At 36.9% G+C, this 19,327-nt stretch overlaps 1 protein-coding gene across 1 annotated transcript; it reads right to left on the bottom strand.

The window, feature by feature from the left end:
- Positions 1–156: 156 nt before the first annotated feature.
- On the bottom strand, positions 157–18,978 carry LOC109108916 (potassium voltage-gated channel subfamily B member 2-like). The gene is made up of 3 exons (XM_042774570.1): positions 18,362–18,978; positions 15,817–16,483; positions 157–3,785 (listed from the first exon to the last, which is right to left on the bottom strand). Exons 2-3 carry the CDS (start codon positions 16,390–16,392, stop codon positions 1,860–1,862), a joined length of 2,502 nt encoding a protein of 833 aa, XP_042630504.1. The 5' UTR covers positions 16,393–16,483; positions 18,362–18,978; the 3' UTR covers positions 157–1,859.
- Between the last annotated feature and the right edge of the window lie 349 nt (positions 18,979–19,327).

The raw sequence follows: 19,327 nt of genomic DNA, 5'->3' as shown, positions 1-19,327 counted from the left end.
GGCTAATATGTATTGTGAAGCATGTGTCTGAAGTCTAAACTGCACTGAAAAGATGCTGCATCGGTGTCCCCTAATCACATCTATTCTCACTTTTAAACCACTTAAGGATAAGATTGAAGGTCTACTGGTGTTTTAAAGAACACGCTCACAATGTCCTGTACAAACATTTATTTAATGGTCATTCTAGGTATCTGGAACAATGCAGTTACTATTTCAAAGAAAAGATGTACAACTATAAACAATGTCACATTGATATATCAACTAGGATCCAAACTTAAAAACATCTGATATGCAGAAATTAAAGTATTTTGGAATGTACATACAATAGTCAAGTTGTATTAAAGAAATCTGCTCAATGCTTGTGCAAGTAGATCGTGCAACGCTTTAGTAATGTTCAGTGTTCTGTTACATAACTTTTCGATATGAACAGCAAACAATTATTTTCGCATACAGAAACAGGGCTTTCAAGATTACATTAAAAAAAACCTGAGAACTCAATTATATTTGCATATTTTACTCTATTAAAAAGTAGGACTTTCTGTACAGACTTGTCTGAACCAAACCAAAGATCTTAACGCCTTCTCATAAATGACTGTTTATGAAAAGGCACCGATTTGAATACTTAAAGCAGGATTTGTGTTCCTGCCTTGATTTAAAAATCACTTAAGTACGGTTGATATAACTTGTGTACCTGTTTCTACACACTAAATGGATGTAGCCGATAATGTCTTGAATGTACAGTTAATATACAATGAATACTCTCAAGGTTCTGCATTGAGCTGTTGACATCCAATGACCTCTTTGTTACAAGGTCAACTGTATTGCACAGCACATCAAGAGAGGAAGGTTTAAATAACATTCTTTAATGTACAATATTCTCATCCATTCAAGCTGACATCTTGTAGAAATAAAGTGCCGTTTCCTTCATCCAGCAGAGGGCATAGTTGATTTACTATGGCCTCATGGGTTTCCCTCAGCTGATTCTGATTTGAAGGCAACTTATAAACAATAATCTTTCGATACTGTTTTACAGATTCACTGATGTGGAGAGTTGCCCACAGCAGTAACCATGCCAAACTATTTAAAGAATGTATTTTTTTTGTTTTGTTTTTTTGTAGACTATGGCTCAACTATAAAGTGATGCAAATGGAAACACTTGAACCTGTGTTAGACATGCTCTTATAGATAGAATATTTAGTACTGACTATTTCCTATTTTCTACTCTTTCTGTTTTTCCTTAACTATTAATCTCAAAGGGATGGTTAAAGATAAAAATGGAATTTGATTTGATTCATATTTGCAGAAAGAACTGAAAACTTTTTGTTGCTTCACATATGACCACTGAGGATTAATGTCAAATGAAGGCATATTTTGGTCAAAAATATTATTTCAAGTCAAATGCTGACTGCCAATTTACACTGGTAGCACTTTGGTCTGAACTATTAAACAAACCCAACACAAATGTTACAGTGTTGTGAACGCACTGCTCAGTGGGCTGTAAATGACAATGAATGATTTGTGGTATCTTATCACAGTTGTCTGAATCGGTCTATGATTCAAAAGATATATGATTCTGCTAACTAATCCTTCACGTGGAGGGTCGTACTGTTAAAAAATAATGATAAAATAAGAGTATGATTTGTTTTTTTAATGTCCTCCCTCTGTATGAATATCACTAAGCTCTTGAATTTGAGAGCAGACCTTCTCTCTCAGGATCATAAAGTCAATCTCTGCGGCTATGCAGTCCGATAGTGTTGAAGAAAGACAAAAGAAAATCCCCTTCACTACATCAGTATGCTTTTTTCTGTCCACATACTTTGATGCATCGTTCTGTTAACATGTTAATGCAACACATCGCATCACATGCTAGATTCACACGGTGGTGAGCGACCTCCCTCCCCTGAAGACTTGAGAATATCAGGTGAAAGGAGGTGGTTGTCCACCTTCTGTCCACTTTGAATGTTGTCTTCTGCTCCAGTGGCACCAACCGTGGCAGAAGCACAGTTTTGTGCATTTTTAGGGGAGGTTGGAGTAACTGCGGCTCTATCGATGTGGTTTCTCCCTCTTTGGCTCTCAGAAGACGACAGGTTGAACCCTGGAGAGCTTGTGGCTCCATCCCCTTCAAAGCCTTTCCCTGGGGATCTGGGACTGTGCCGAGGAGAACCCCCCAACAGTATTGGATCAGATACTGGTAGCTTTGGTGTCAGTGTGGCTGCGTCATCCGTCACGACTAAGTGCAAGTTGGAAACCCCCTCATCTGCAGATTCGGTAAAGTTCACTTTGAGTCCCTTCACTTTGACTTGGTTTCCTCGTGGAGGGCTCCTAATGTTTTCATCGCTCGGATCAAAGCTTTGGTTCTCTTCACCCTGTGACATGGCGCTGCTGTCTGACTTACACTGGACAAACTCATAGAGGCCTTCTTTGATGATCGGGGGCTGCTTTAGTTTCTGAGGAGCCCGTTTCTCCAGGGAGGTGATCTGGCTGAGGTCGAGCGGCGGAGGAGCACGTGGATGCCTTGTCTGCGCTCCTGCAAAATTTGGCAGTAGCGCGCTTCTCTCTACCTCACTGATGTCTGTGGCACAGCTGGCGAAACTGTCGATGCTGGACAGGCTTTTTATCTCACTGATGGGTCTCTCTTTGTGCCGTGGTTCACGCTGCACTACCTTCATCTCCATCTCTTCTTCTCTTCCAACAGTGATCGCTTTGGAAGCCGAATGTCCGCTGCTGCTCACGGATGAGGCAGCTGTCATCTGGTTGTACATTTGCTCAAGGGATTTCGCGTTCAGACGCTGAGGGCTTGAAGTAGGTTTGAATAAGCGTTCTGGAGAAGCCAACTGACCTATTTCTTGATATTTCGAATCATAGCCCTTGGAATCCGAGTCAGAGTTTGGGTTCTTCGGATAGTTCCAGCGACTGGGTGAAAGATGATTGTCTGCACCCTTCTCATCATTCTTTTCTATCACCACATCCAATAGTTCCATATTGCGAGCAAAAGCATCTTTCAGGTTCATCGACACAATGCTCCCGTTCCTCTTGGCCCTCTCAAGTGCTTCTCTTCGTTTGATAGCCTTTTCTTGTCGCTTCTGCTCTTTGTAGAACTCAGAGAAGTTGTTCACAATAATGGGAATGGGCAGAGCGATCACTAACACGCCAGCGATACAACAGAGACCACCCACTATTTTGCCCAGAAGGGTTTGGGGATAGATATCCCCATAACCTACAGTTGTCATAGTAATAGTTGCCCACCAGAATGAAGCGGGAATACTGGTGAATTTTGTAGCATCTTCATCTTTCTCAGCAAAGAACACCAAACTGGAGAAGATCATGATGCCCATGGCTAAAAACAATATCAGAAGCCCGAGTTCATTATAGCTTCTTCTCAGAGTGAACCCAAGAGACTGAAGACCAGTCGAGTGTCTCGCGAGTTTCAGAATTCGCAGGATTCTCATGATCCGGAAGATTTGAACTACCCTGCGCACATTCTGGAACTGGAGGACACTCTTGTTGGATTCTGTGAGGAATATTGTGACGTAATAAGGAAGGATAGCCAGCAGGTCAATCACATTCAGTGGCCCTTTGAAGAACTTCCACTTGTTGGGAGAAGACAAAAATCGGAGAAGGTACTCCATAGTGAACCAGGCGATACAAACGGCTTCAACATGGGCCAGGTTCGGGTTGTCGTTGGATTGTCCGAATTCATCAGTAACTTGTAACTCCGGCAAGGTGTTCAGTGACAGTGCAATGGTTGAAAGGATGATGAACAGAATTGATATTATGGCCAGAATCTGCAACAAAAAACAAAAAACAAAAAGAGGAGATTTAGTGACGTAACATCATTTACTCCATATACAAACACCAAAGTGCCCAAATAATTGTGACCACTCTATAATCATTAAAAATATACATAAATCCACATATCAAAATTTACAGTGCTTTTTAAGTTTAAGTCAGTGTATTCAAAATCAAAATACACTACAATCACCTAAAGGTTCTTACATCTGAATTGTTACATATATTCAAAAATTCAAAGAAACTGTGACATTTTTTGGAATATATAATAATAACGCAAAGGCCAATGGGACTAAGAGCAAACAAAATGAGAGACTGAAAGAGACTGTGCCCTCATACTTATTAGGATAATGTAATCTGCATCGTCTGTTCTCTCATTCTCCTACTGCACATCAATTGACAAATGGCTTTGACAAGCACTTATTGATCAGCTACTTTGTTAGAATATGGAGGTTGTCCTGTGAGTTTATCTAAATCATCTTGCAAGGTAATCAAATAACCCCTGATCAGACTGAGTTACTTGTCTGGATATTATATTGCATTTCATCAAATTTGCCTGTTTGCTGCATTACAGGTAGAAGAAACATCACATTCTCACAAAAAAAACAATCATTAACAATGCAAACGTTTAAAATGTACATATGACATTGTCAATCTGTGACTGCTTTCCAGGTAGGCGTTAAGTCTGAACCTATTTCTGCTAAAAATTTGGGAAAACGTTATCTTACTGCTGTTTATCAATGTCAAGAAATGCATTAATTATAAGAAAAGGTACTACTTGAGTTCCTAAATTTAAACTGAAAAATTGACATTGATCATGAAATGTTTATAAATTGAGCCTTAGCATGCCTTTAGATTGCTGTATCAATTTTAGGCCTCTTCAAAAATCCTTAAATTATGTGTAATGGTTTCCATGATGCCATCAGTAATACCACCCATATACTTACTTTTCTTACTTTTTTACTTTCATGATTTAATAAGATGTTTGTTAAAAGATGCACATTGTGTAGTTTATAGTCAAATATTTAAAGTTTGAGTTTTAGGGAACTCATTTAGATTATTGAACTGCCATTACTCCCTTATAAACACTAATCTCATCCTCAAAAAAATAAACTATGATGTACTACAAAAGACAGTGAGCAATAGATCGAGAAACTGTTACTCGTTCACTGGAACTGCATTAAGAAGGGATTAATACTGACCCTGGATGGAGAATAAAACGGCTGACCTTGACAGTGTCCTGTCATTGTGAGTGGCGTAAATACTCTTATGCAAGCAATGTCATAACACACTTCTACATATTCAGCACATTTTATCAACTTCATGATATTACACCAGAATTAATTACACCACAGACAAATATGAAGTTATATTAAGACCAATCCAAATTTATCACACTTCCTGAAAATATATGATGCACTAAAGAACGGATGATTTCACTAATTTTACTGTGACACAATATGCCAGCCTTCTGTCCTTTACTAGAATGCTTAATATTACAATGTTTAAGGAAAACTAAAGAGATTACAGGTTGATTCTTCCCTTGTGGGGGGAGGGGAAAGACTGAGTAACTGCTCCTAACCTTTCTATATCCTTACTATAGATAGTAAGTCGATCCTATTACAATTATCCTGAAATGTCCTCCCACACAGACGACAATGTGAACACCTTTCGCAAGGTGCATACAGTTCTCAAACAAGAGTGAAAAATGTTCTGATGCAGTACCAGTAACAATAACATTACATTACAACCAACAATGGATCTGTCAACTATGCAAGAAAAGCCTATAGTCTTGTTTGAACTATCAACTTTGCTTGCTACTGTGTCATTTGTATAGTAAAAGCCTATAAAATGGCACTAAAAATCCATAACAAACAAATCAACCTTTGCTTGCTACTGTGTCATTTGTATAGTAAAACAGAGTGCTTTGTTATTGATTACTCAAGTATTGAGTGTCGCTAGAGCATGTTAAACAACTGGTGAGCCAGGCTAAACAAATCTCGGGGTCAACAGGGAGGCACAATATTTGACATTGTGTAATGCACTAGAAGTATAAGGAAAGGACTCTGAATTGTCATCGCATGACGCAGGGATTGTCCCCGCCAGGTAGGGTTGAGTAGCATCTGGTCTGACTGTGACCAAGAGACCTAAAGTCCAGTCAGAGGTTGACGTACCCATGGAGATAAGAGTAAAAAAAAATAAAAAAGAAGCTGATTTTAATCCCTGGGGAGAGGGTCAGTGAGGTAACTCTACAGGACGTGTTCTATTTTCATCCAACTGAAATCTAATTCATTTTGTGTGATTTTTTTTTCTTGTCAGAAAATGCTTTAGGAAAATTAGGGTAAATGAATCGCACTGAATTCTTTTGAACTCTATCTTTCCAACATTGCTACATTATAACAAATTTCCAGCTATCATACTGAACATGCTGACAATCTGTCCATCAGGGGACTGTATACAAGTTCACTGTAAACATTTTTACTTCAGTTAAAACAATAATTACAAAGAAACCTAATGCTGTAATCAAGACAAATATGGACTAAAATCATAAAATATAGTATAAAACATTCATTGCACATTGGTAATAACAAAAACAAGAATAAACTAACTTTCTAAATGAAAAAAATCTGGGAATGCACCTTTTCCTATATATTATTTGTTACTCACACTTTCATTTGAACAATATTTAATGTTTTAATAATGTTTTACTGTAAAAGTGTACTTCTGAATAATATTTTTATGACACTTTACACCATTGTACTTTCTTTCAAATTATATTATTTGCCACCCATAAATATAAATGTAACTTAAATTACATTAACAATTATTACAATTAATAAATATAAACTATATCATTTTTACCTAGTTTTTCTGTTAAAATTACAGAACTTCTTCCAATGTATACATGCTACCATTAAAAAGAGCTGCTCGTTTACTACTTTGAAATTTTCTAAAAACATTACAGTCACCCTGCTATTATCAGCTGTGTCAGACCTATAACAGCTGATGGAATGCCACTAAAATCAGAGCAATGTTCTGACTTTATGTTGACTTTAAGTTTGAAGGACATGAATTCCCAGCCTGATGTGTCGCTGCGGTCAGCTCATTAATCAGTTTCACTGAGGTTCTGGGATAAACATTTATATCAAGGTATGTCATGACACATGCAGTAGGGCTGTATTTGTTCTCAATGCAAGAGAGACAGAAGCGATAAGTGCTGAAGGAGAAAGGCAGGAGGATTAGTTAACTGTCCTCATCAGTGGATCTGCATAAACGTGATTACATGGGCAGTGATCTCAACACAGGGAGATTTCTGGCACTGGGCCAGGGCTTATGCGTATAGGGAAGCACAGGAAGCACCAAGAGATCCTTCAAGTCACCTAACCTTAATTTAATTCTGTCATAGAGAAAGGGTACTACCTTGCTGATGTCACAAAGACTTGAGTTTACATTTATTTAATGTATTTTTTAAGGGACATTTAGAAGCATTACCATGTCCTTATTTTATTTTCAGAATGAAAATTTTAAAATGTAAAAAAAAAAAAAAAAAAAGTATTAAAGGAGACATATGAAAATCTGACTTTTTCCATGTTTAAGTGCTATAATCGGGTCCCCGGTGCATCTACTAACCCTGAAATCATGAAAAAGGGCAACCCAGGAACTTTTGGTAAGCTTTTCTCTGCAAGTATGTGAACAAACAAGCCACTCAGAATTCACTCCCCTAGTGACACAGGAAGGGGAACAACTTATAATATCACCGCCCCTTAATCTGGACCTTTCCACCCATGCCGCTGCTGTCACTTAATACACAGATCTAATATAACACAGACATAACTGACTATGTTTTTGTAACTAAAATCTACTTTAAACACAAACTCTTTACAATTTAACAGTATAACTAAAATAATATGGCTTTAAAAAAAATATTGGTTCTGTACACGTGCTTCGGATGTCTAAACTGATATGGCTTTAAAAAAAATATTGGTTGGAGTTGAAATTATTTGAATTGTTTAAAAAACAATCTATCACAATGTAGAAAACAATCGATAACGGGATGAACACTGCACCAATATTACAGTAACATTAATACTTAAGTAATTTAACTGCGACACAAGACGGTGCCATTTGCATTTCTATGTAATAAGAGAGTGAATCTACAGAGTGATACAAAAGACATGACAGTAGCACCAGTTTCATTTACTGGGATGAGCTGAAAAATCTACAGCATTGCCTTGCATGATGGCAAATATTAGAAAATATCTGACCAGTAGATGGTACTATAGACCAGAATCGAGAGATTCATAGAACAAATGTAATGCATTGAAACACATAAATCAATTTGTCTTTAGTGTATAATCTTACATGATCTTGTATCCCCTTTCATGGAGTTGCAGAATCTCATATCGAATAGCCTATGTACAATTTCCAGAGACTTCAAAACCAACAATGTACATTAGCAGAATGTGACATTTTTACACAGCAAAACTAATGTAAAGCGAGGGTGAAATGAAACATGAGACAGGTTTAGGTATCTACTTGATTGTGGAGTAGAGCTGCTTTGGTTCTTAAAACATCTGGTGAGTTTGGCCAAAAATATCAGGCTGATTTTTCACTGATTTCACTGCCAACAGAATTAATGTCTTGGCATATATATTGAAAAAATGTTTACTGAGGGCAATCTGGCTAAACATGAGGATTTGCCTTTTAATCTGCAGGGTGAGGTGGATTTACCTGTATTTCAAAAAGTGGAAGGTTCACATGTGACAGAGACAAAAATAGAAACATTAAACATTTTACTATAAAAAAATAATGAATGAGATTTTTGCTGCAAGAAGAAATTGATATTTGGTAAAGCTGATTCATGAGCAGCACCATGGACAGCTCCTTCACTCTACACACCACTAATACAGCAAATGGACTGTGATTCAGGAATTAAAGTGTTAAACCCATCTTCTTTTATCTGCGAACCTTGGTTGGATGCTTGAAAGACTCAGTAATGTGTTATCTCAGAAACAATTACAACAGGCCAAGCTTTCAGCTCTTCTGTTTGTTTGTTTGCACAAACAATATTAGCATCTATTGCTTGAAAGGCCCTTTTTCCTGTTTTCTCTCTGCTGAACTATTTGAGAAACACCTTACTGATGTAAGAGAGATAAATAAAAAGGTTTAGTTTGAAGGTTTTAGTTTAAACTGTAATGCAGTGTAAAATTCAAAAACAAAGCATCCCATACAGCTCTTCAGAAGACACCTCTATTCCTGAGAGGAAGTGAAGGTTAAATTATTTCTGGAGAACAATTGTTATCATTGCAGCCATGAGAGGAAGAAGAAACTCTGTATGGAAACCAAAGAATGTCTTGATCAATACGGAAAGGTTATTTATAAAGGAATGTCATGGGATCTGTTTGATTGGAAGGTTTTTTTTTTTTTTTTTTTATAATTTGGAGCTTAACTCCCACATTTGTCAAGTAGCTTTTGCTGAGTAAGAGACATACTATCCTCTTCTATAATGCACAATGGATTGCCTGCAAGCATGCAAAACTAATAGAGGTTCCAACACGCATGAACCAGCTGAACTACAAGATAGTAAGATGACTACTCTGTGTTTGACAGTGTCTTTGCATGCGCGGGGGTGGGAGGAAGCAGGGGGTCGTGATTATAGTGATTAGTCAATAATGTGGCCCTGATAACTGCTTGTGATTTACAGGCTAGCCCTCAGCCTACCACTTACTTGCATGCAAAATATTCAGCCTCACAAGTGAGGCTGGCAGGCAACCTCTACTTAAACACAGTGTACAGCCTGGTATTCAGTTTGTCCAACTGCCACTGACTATTTTTAACACAATCTGCCCAAAAGATATCTGCCCTCATACCAGTTCCAAAAGAATTTGTCCAACATTTGCCCTCCCAAAAAATGCATCCACAGAACGGAAATCACAACTGGGTTCAAGGTGAGGTTGAGCTCAGAGGATAAAACTCTAAGTCTTATCCTACAAGACTGGCAGTGCTCCTGACTGTGGCAGGGTTTTAGCTCTTGTGGGTTGGGCAGGTGGAGCTAATAGCATGTATTTTGTTGTCACAGTGTATGAAAAGCACACAGATTGCCTAAGAAAGAGCATCATTAGCACATCAGCAAGAGATCTGATCTGCTTATACAAAATTACACAATAATGTCCTAAACTGAGTCTAAAGACACGACAATGAAATAGAATCCAATTACTTGATCAACGCTCCAATAGTCAATATAGATTATAACGTAGAGACAGGAAGAAATCTTCCATACATACATATACCCTCAGTCAAAATAAAATGAAAAATTTCTTCAGAAATATCACTGTATTTTTCATCTGATATTTGTAAAACATTCAGCATTTTAATGACTCTAGTTTTGATTTATAGTCTTATTGACTATTCTGATATAAATGTAATATTCTACTAATATTCTTAGTACTGATCAACCTCACATAAATGATTTTGTCTAGTAACTTTCAGCTTTGTTATGTAAGAACATCATTTTGATGGCAATGGCTTAAAATGAGACTGTTTGAGAGATTTCATGCTCTTGTGCACCTCTGACATTAAGGTCATATATCCTACAAAAATGTTAGACACACTACTGATGGACTCAATAGTTATTGATTGTAGTAGGTCACGCTAGATAAGTAATTGGCTTTAACCCCCAATGAAGCTTCAATTACAGGATCTGGGGCCAGTTGCATAAACTTAGCCACCATGTTAAGATTGTGCCTTAAGAACTAGTTTGACCAACTAAGAGCTGCCAAGGGGTAATCAGTCTAACTTTTCCAGTACGAATAAGACCAATCTACCTTTTCATAACTGAATAAAAAAAGTTATGACCAGTCTTAAAGAAAAAAATTAGATGACTAACTTTTTAAGACTAGTCTAAACAGTTTACGCAACTGGCCCCAGATCATGTCTATAGCTTGTAGCAGACGTCCACTAAGTGGGCTTTTATCAATCACAGTTGAATGAAAGGTGGAACTGTAGCTATTTTGTTTGCTCATTACTCCAATTAAAGATAAATCCCTTTAGGTTTCTAAGGGTTAACTACATAATTCTGTGACATTGTGGAGGATGGAAACTCCTCTGAGTCGGCAGAGAGGCTAAAGGACTTGTTCCACTGTTCAACGCCCACATTGGGCCTATGTACAGTAGCTGGCTCCCTTTGGGTCACAAGCTCAGCCCTTCCTTTTCAAAGCACTGGATTACATAACATGACAATTACTTTCAATTCAGAGATGTCCGTTCTCATTTGAGGCTATCTCAACTTTGAATTTCATAGTTTTAAACTTCGTCTGAGCTCTCTCATGGATTTAATAACTGAACGTGAATTTTTTTTTGCCATTTTTTCTTGATTTTGACTAAATCTATGAACATATATAGACTTATAAAATAAAATTGAAAGTATATAGTTACATAACACATTAAACATTCATCTGTCTCCTTACAGCAAATTATTCACATGAAAATAGGTCTGCTTAGTCCATAATAAACATAAAAGGAGATCGATTTACCATCCTCACTCTGAAAGTACATTAAAAAAGGGTGAATTGTTTTAAAATGATTAATGCAATCTCACTATTGTTAATAGGATCTAACAGACTCTTAAAAGAGCACTGGATGTGGCCTTTACTCATCTTCACATTTACTTTGTCTGTTGACCTCCATGGCTCTTGAAGTGATGGCTGAGAGGGGAATTCATTGGGTATCTCCTTGCAATCAGAGTCTCAGCCAGAACCCAGGACTCTCTATTTAGTAACAGAATCTACACAGACAAAGAGCTTTTCCTTCTTTTTCTCTTTCTGCCCCTCTCCCATCCATGCGCTTGGTGCAGAGAATTTCCGCTCTGTCCACAGAGCTGAGAGCATACACTATCATGTCATGATCGATTACTGTAAATACACATAAATTATTCACACCACAGACATTTCAGAGGAACAGTGATCCCATTAAAACAATCTGCAGTCAACACCTCTTTACAGATTATGATACCTGACAAGATGTCTCTCAAAATCAAGTATAATTCTTAGCTTTTTGAGATTGATAAAAATGGCATTAAAAATCTTAATAAAATATATATTTGAGATTTATTTTTAAATTGCAATTAAATGAAAACCAAATGTATATTTATGCACTTTAGTTATAGGGCCTATATCATGATTTTTTTTTACTGCTTTATGAAGACAATTTTTAAAATCATATTAAATAAATGAACTAAACAAAGATTAAATAAAAGGTGTTTATTTAAGATTTTTTATTGTATTTTATGTGACGTGATATTTTAAATTAATATATTTGCAATTTTGAATATGTTATATCTTAAATGTATTTATTTAAGCATTTTAGTCATAGTCATGTATATAAAAGTGTCACTCGAAAGAAAGATGCACGACAGGATGATTCATGTCTTTTTATAAAACTTTGTATTAGGCTGACCTAAGGCACTTAATTTCATATTTTCAGTAGCACAATTTTTTTGTTTGTTTGTTTGTTTGTTTCTTTTTAGCCTAGACTAGAAAATATTAGTTTGACAACCATATGAAATTATCAAAACATCTAAAATGAGAGGACGATGAGAGGAAGACGGTACAACATCAATCAAAATCAGTTCCTGAGGTACTAATTACCTTCATCCATTCTTATTCTGTATCATGATGTATCTTTGCATTGCTTACTAAAGGCTCAGGGTGTTTATAGCACAAATGAAGGTGATGTGACAGACGAGCTCTTTAAAGGAGCTCGGCCTGGCCATGTGATGGAAAGGGTTAGAGTCCTCTGACCTTTTGAAAGGACGTACACCACACAAGTCCTCTGAGATAAGTCAATGGGAAACTGGACAGATAAACAAGAAGGAAAAACCCAAATACACCAGATACCTCACTCCTCTTCCAACACATCAAAACATAGAGATGCCACAATTTTATTTTTTTTAAGACAAGAAAATGGCTGGTTAAAATGTGCATTAAATAAGTTTATCTACCAAGGTGATTCATAATGCTCATCCTGGCATTTTGAAACGACGGAAACAATGTGAAAAACTCAGCATCCCCTGCCGCACTTAATAACTTCCGCAGGGTGGAAAACTGCCTTCACTAACTGATTAACTGCTCTGGTGAAACACGTGATCACATTACACACTGTAGCCATAAGCCAGACAAGCCAGGGCCCTCAGCAGTCTATTTGTAGGAGCAGACTAGGTAAATCACCAAAGGAGATTAAGTCTCCATTGCCTCACAGAGAGCAGTATATGCTGACCACTAAACTAGGCACTGTTCGCTTTATCTTTTCAACAACCCAACAACTGTCCAGTTGCAAATTTATCTTCCCTTTTATAGCACAAAAGAAAACTTAACAGCTAATTTCCTAGTACTTGAATGGATAAACACATTGTCTGGTAATAATTTATGTTATTATAAATATTATATCATTTATATTATTTAAATTATATTATTATTATACAATAATCTAATGAGCTCTGCTGCTGAGAAGACCATCCCAACCCATAAAGAAAAAGTATATATTTTCATATATTTAATATATTTGAAAATATATTGGTAATATGTTATAATATAATTTTATACATTTTGTGTTTAGCTTTAGCTACTCAATTTTCATTTTTAAAAAATATATGTTTTCCTAAAACATATTTAATAATTACATTTTGCATTTTGAAACATATTTTACAATTGGACATATTTTCTTGCACCTCAAAGTACATTTTGTACTATATTTTAGCATTTAAAAGCATCATATATTGACATTTTAAACTAAAACTGTGCTGTTATACTATATTTCTATGCACTATAATGTTTATATATATATTATACTATATACTTAAAAAATATTTTGTCTATTGGCTGTAAATACATACATGGAAATGTACTGAAACTTCTCATGCATCAAAGTAAAGTATTACTGGCAATATTCTGCCACAATATGCCATCAACTTGCATTGGGAAATACCTCCTCAGTAACCCACCAGTCATTTCTTGCTCAAAAGGCAGTGTCCAATAACCAAACCACTGAACCCACAGAAGTGAAGGTGGAGGTCAAGGTTAGGAACCATTTGCCATTAATCTTGCAGCTCGCATGCGATTATTTATGACTAGACCCCTGCTATGTAAAGGGATTTGCTCTGTCCTCCCTAAAACCCAGATCCAAGCATGAAAATCGAAAATTCAGTTTTACATTTATCACCAGGCAATAAAGTGGGGTTTACTGAAGGGAACTGCTTTGTAATTTAATATACCGTTATACATTGTGCGCACACATCTACCATACCATCTAAATAGGCTTGTTGCAATCCTGCAAAATGCTTTTTTTTTCATCTCAAACCTCCCTCCAGTAAACAGCAGGGATATGATAAACTGAACTAAGTTGAAGGTGATTTCGGTCAATACAAAGCTGCTTCTGGCCTGTCAGAGCACACATTATAGCCTATAGGTGTAGGCTGAATGGATGCTGTGTGTTTGTGCTGACTCACTCAAACGACTGACTGGCAACAAATCATAGTGGCAGTGAGTCAACCTTCATCTTCCTCTCTGAGAGCAGAATGTGCTAGTCCACCTGTCCAGTCCCACTAACACACATAATGCTAACGTAAATCTGTTAAACACAATGAATCAGAGTGAGAAGATGTACCTTGTTCTTTCTGGTCAGGTAGCTGTTGTTGACAAATATGCCCAAGAAAACATGTGGATGAAGTTTAATTTGATTCTTAGAGTTCACTGAGCTGGCTAGTGGGAATGTTTATGAGTATTACCATCTGTCCTTTCTCTCCTCAAAACTTCAGTTCAGTATGGCAGAACTAATTCTGCTCCAAATGTGGAAAATTAAATGTATGGGATAAAGGTCTAATGTGATTTTGTGTTGCATCAAAGTTAATATACATTTAAAATGTAAAAAACATTTAAAAAATAAGTTTAAATATAATCTGTACTCATTTTACATATGATCAGTTTAATTGGAATGTTAGTTATCATAATTAAAATGCTGACATCGTTATCACAATGCAAAATGCAATTTTGTCCAGTATTCTAGTGAGTTCGATCAAACCTAGTAGTCAACTTTTTTCATTTCTTTAAAATGCTTTTATTTACCCCTTGGAAAGTCTCTTTTCTCCAGAGCCAAAGGGCAAGAAAAAAAATCCTGTACATTAAAGCATTTCACTAATGGCTCTTCTGACTGCTTTCCCTGTCTGTATTCTGGGAAGTAGGCGATCTGTGTATTGGGACTGGGCAGTGAGTGGAGACAAAGCTCCTGAGCAGCTGTGAAAAAGCATTTTAATATTCTCAACAACCTTTTACCGGGACAATCTACTAATGTGTAAGAAAATATAATTAGTCAGAACTTACTTAAATCTGCAATGAGAGATATTTAAAGCACCATCTTCACATTTAACAGACCAAGATGGTGTCTTTGTTTTATTGACTCATTCTTAATTAAGTAACGCGTGCACATATCAGTCATCCATGCAGAATCTTACTACATTGGCAAAATAAAGAGCAATACTAAACATCTCGGATGGAAAATACAGCCAAAATACTTTCACACTGACATGCAGCACCATAAATCTTCCCTCCAGCAAGCTATATACCACAAAAAATATGCCTCTTCTTTTGTGGCATAAAAACCTAGGCTAATATGTCAATCACGATAGCCGGGGAAATGCATATGGGATATGTGTATTTATAAATTCTTCTTTTGGTTTCATATTTTTTATCATATCACTGTTGGCGTCAGTCTCAGAATTTTGCAGTCCAAACTTTCCCCTTGAATTTGCCCCTAGTCTTTGTAATGCAAATTAATAATTCATTTTAAAGCATACCCTCTTCTGTATTTTTTTTAAGTGCTGGTTTGTTGATCCAATGTTATCTCAGATGCTCAAATGGAACATCCTAAGTGGAAATGTCCTAAATTAATAATTAGCGTCTCCAATAATGAGATAATTAGTGTGGATATACTCTGATATTTTGTATTGTGTATATGTGGGCCATGTGGTTGCCCTACCTTGGCTGCTACTGAAGAGCTTGGTTTTTCCAGCAAATCCCAGAGCTTCTGCCTTTTGTCTGGACAGCAGCCCGTGTCCACCTGATCTCCTTCCTTCTCTCTGAGAGTTTCAGCCTCTCTCCTCAGCTCTTCATTCATCTGCTCCTTCTTCTGATGGTACCGAGCCTGGCAACACGACTCCAGATATATCTCATCAATGCCCCAGTAGTCAAGCTCCTGACCAAAAGACAGAGCGCACATCTCTTCCATCATGTGTAGCTTGCCAGTCCGGTAAAAGTTTAAAATGGAGGAAAAGGCACCTGGGTGCCTGTCAAAGAAATACTCATTATCATTTAGACTGTAGTCGTCACAGATCTCCATTAAGGTTTCGTGGGTGTTGCAGTCTCTGAGTTTCCCCAGACGGGTTCGCGGCAGTCGGTCCAGGGTTCTCCATAGCACCTCATGGACCAGCCCACCCACATTAATCCGGACTCTTCTGGATCTGGCTTTTGTCCGGATAATGTCGATGGGTTCTGGCGGGAGTGAGCCCTGTGGCCGTGAAACCCTCTGAGCCCCGAAGGTTGCCCTTTCAGTCATGATTGCTACCACTCAAATGTTATGCTATTTCAGATGTCAATCAGGAGTACAATGATGAATCAACCTCAGACAAGGCCCTCCATGGTAGCACCTGAAAATCAAAGACATTTCAGGACACCTTATCATGTAACGTAAAAATTACTTCAAAAAAATTTGGAATAATACATAAGCATATGATTAGAAAAAAACAAATGTGGATTTATAAATAAAGCCATTAATATAATAAAAGTATCATTTTATGGAATTCAGTGTGTTCAGATCTCCAACACTATAATGACCCTATTTTATGCTCCAAAAAATTAATGAACCAACAAAGTTGGCAAGCTAAAACAAGTCTCCAAAGCACACAGTTTTTAGAATTATCAAAGGAGGAATCTTAACAAGGGCCCTTTACTTTAGTAGTTCTTCAGTAATGGGGTCAATGAATTCATGCAGAATATGACTTTAGCTCTGCTGTGTAAACGTTTTCAGCCTAGAAATAAAAAGCTTTATAATATTTGTGGGGCTTAAAGAAAAATATGTCTAGGTGGTGTAACTGTCCAGAGATCATAAAAAAGAGTAAAAACAAGTTCTGAAACTATTTTGTTTTAAAATATTATGAATATTTGAAAACATTTTATTCAATAAATCAAAGTTCTTGTGGCATAACTAACATGCAGGAGGCCATTTGTTGTCATGTGACAAGAAAAACGGTTTCTGTCAATGTCATTAAGTTTTTTATTTTCATTTTACTTTTACATAGGCCTATTCTGACATTTTCATGTAGAGGCATGTTTCAGAGTAACTAAGAAAACTTCTTGATATTTAAAAATGTATAATGATATTTGTAAAAACAACAATAACAAATACATAAAAAAATACAAATCTTGAAAATATCCTTATATTATTATTATTCCACTTGACATTAACTTCACATTGCTAGTCAGTTAATGTGTAATTTTTTTTTTTTTTTTTTTTTTGCGAGTTTGCAAACACAAATTACATTTCTAAGAACTTAGCACATTAATGTTATTTCTCTTTTTTAGTCATCTCATGTAAAGTCAACGATGACAACTGAAATGTTCTTGTGTAGCATTTGGATGTCAAGTAGGCTATACTTTTGGCTCTGAGGACAGACGGTAATGCGATTGAGTATTTAACAATGTCTTGATGATAAATCCCGCAGGACTATTTAGCGGGCATCTATTTCCTTAAAAGACTTCGTAACAGCCGGCTATTTAAAACTCCCAGCCAGAGAGGAAACTATATAGGCCAACATTTCATAATGCTGCAGCACTATCCCGTTATGTAGTTTGCATGACTTTAACACACTGCCACATAATATATCCGCAGCTTTATACTTTATGCCCACACGGTTAAGATTGTGTGCTCTAATATTACCAACTCGCTCCAATTACTGAGGAAGAATCAACTCAGTAAGGTGCACGAGATGTATGGTCAATAGAACAGAAAAATACTGACGTGATACAAGTTTGTTACGCAGCTAAAAACACGATTCTCACAAATTAAATAATTAGAAACTATTCAGTCTTCCTATCAAAATCCCTTACAAACTTTGCATTTCAAGCTGTTCAGGTACATTCATCACACACTAATCCTTAATCAAGGAAGGAAGAGGCTGTACTTTCCAGTGCACCTGTTTCAGGACAGCTGATCAAACTCTCTTCTACTCAAAGGTTCTTCAGCGGTTCTTAGATTATCAAGAACCACTTTTGCTGTAAAAACCTCTCGAGGGGAAACTGCATGATATAAAAAAGTTGTAAAAGATGTAAAATAAATTGCATCAAGCAGCAAAACCCTTTACTTTTTCGTTTGTGTGAGGATTCTGAGAGTGAAATCTAAATAGCTGGGACATGCTGAGAGCAGCAGAACTGTAGTGTTCTAGCATGCCTTTCCGTGGAGTTTACTATGCCTGATGCAAACTATCCAAACGACCTCTTTAAAAGCGAATAAAAGCAGCAAATCTTACCTTCCCGCCGTTCACCTCTTGTTCCTTTACCTCTAGAACCAAAAAGAATTAGCCTCTTATTTCCCCCTCCATCAGCTCAGGGAAGAGAGTCGTCAGTGGTACCCCTGCTGAAAGCTGAAAGGGCAGTCGCTCCTCTTCATTTTGTATGGACTCACTCTCACAAACAACTCAGTCGAATTAAGCAAGTTGGATGAAAAAAAAAAAAAAAAACGAAACTGTTGATTATTCTCGCCACGAAGCCATGATAGTGTGCTGAAAGTGCAAAGCAGCACGTGTAAAAGACTGTCACGCGTAGCGCTCAGCGGAGCATCGACTGAGCAGGAGTGTTCGCGCCGCGCGCTGCATCACAGCCCGGAGGTGAAGCCTAATTGGATTGAGCTGTACATCACCAAGGATAGCAGCAGCATCAGATGCCTCCGTCCCATACAGCAGCAGTGTCACTGATCTCTAGCTCTCTGTCATAGCAAGTTCAAACGAGGTGGGGACATGGCACAATGGAACAAGATGATCCACATTTGGAAAAGGCTTAATATAGAGCATATCAAGGAACCTGATATCATTTGCGTGGTATTTATGATGATATTTAAAATTCACATATAGAACCTAATCAGGGATCGCATCACTGAAAAGATTAGCAAATTTAGATCGCTATCTATCTATCTATCTATCTATCTATCTATCTATCTATCTATCTATCTATCTATCTATCTATCTATCTATCTATCTATCTATCTATCTATCTATCTGAGGCAATATTATTGTAATATACAGATCTTCAAAAGCAAGCACTTTCACACTGACGTAAAACTTCAGAAAACTAATGACATGGCAAAATCGAAATCCTCTCTGCAGATCTTTAATGAGTTAAACACAAGACCTCTATTATGGCCATTAGTTGTAATAATAAGACAACATGGGGGAAATACTGAATTTCAATTGGCCACTGGATGGGGATATGATCCTTCT

This window comes from Cyprinus carpio, chromosome A2, assembly GCF_018340385.1.
Source record: "Cyprinus carpio isolate SPL01 chromosome A2, ASM1834038v1, whole genome shotgun sequence".
Classification (NCBI taxonomy): Eukaryota; Metazoa; Chordata; class Actinopteri; order Cypriniformes; family Cyprinidae; genus Cyprinus; species Cyprinus carpio.
This window is presented reverse-complemented; position numbering and strand designations above follow the sequence as displayed.

Excerpts from the sequence above, each read along its gene's own strand:
- LOC109108916 (XM_042774570.1), bottom strand. The coding sequence starts at position 16,392 with ATGACTGAAAGGGCAACCTTCGGGGCTCAGAGGGTTTCACGGCCACAG. Across the intron at positions 3,786-15,816 it reads GCTCTTCAGTAGCAGCCAAG|ATTCTGGCCATAATATCAAT; the intron begins GTAGGGCAACCA and ends TTTTTGTTGCAG.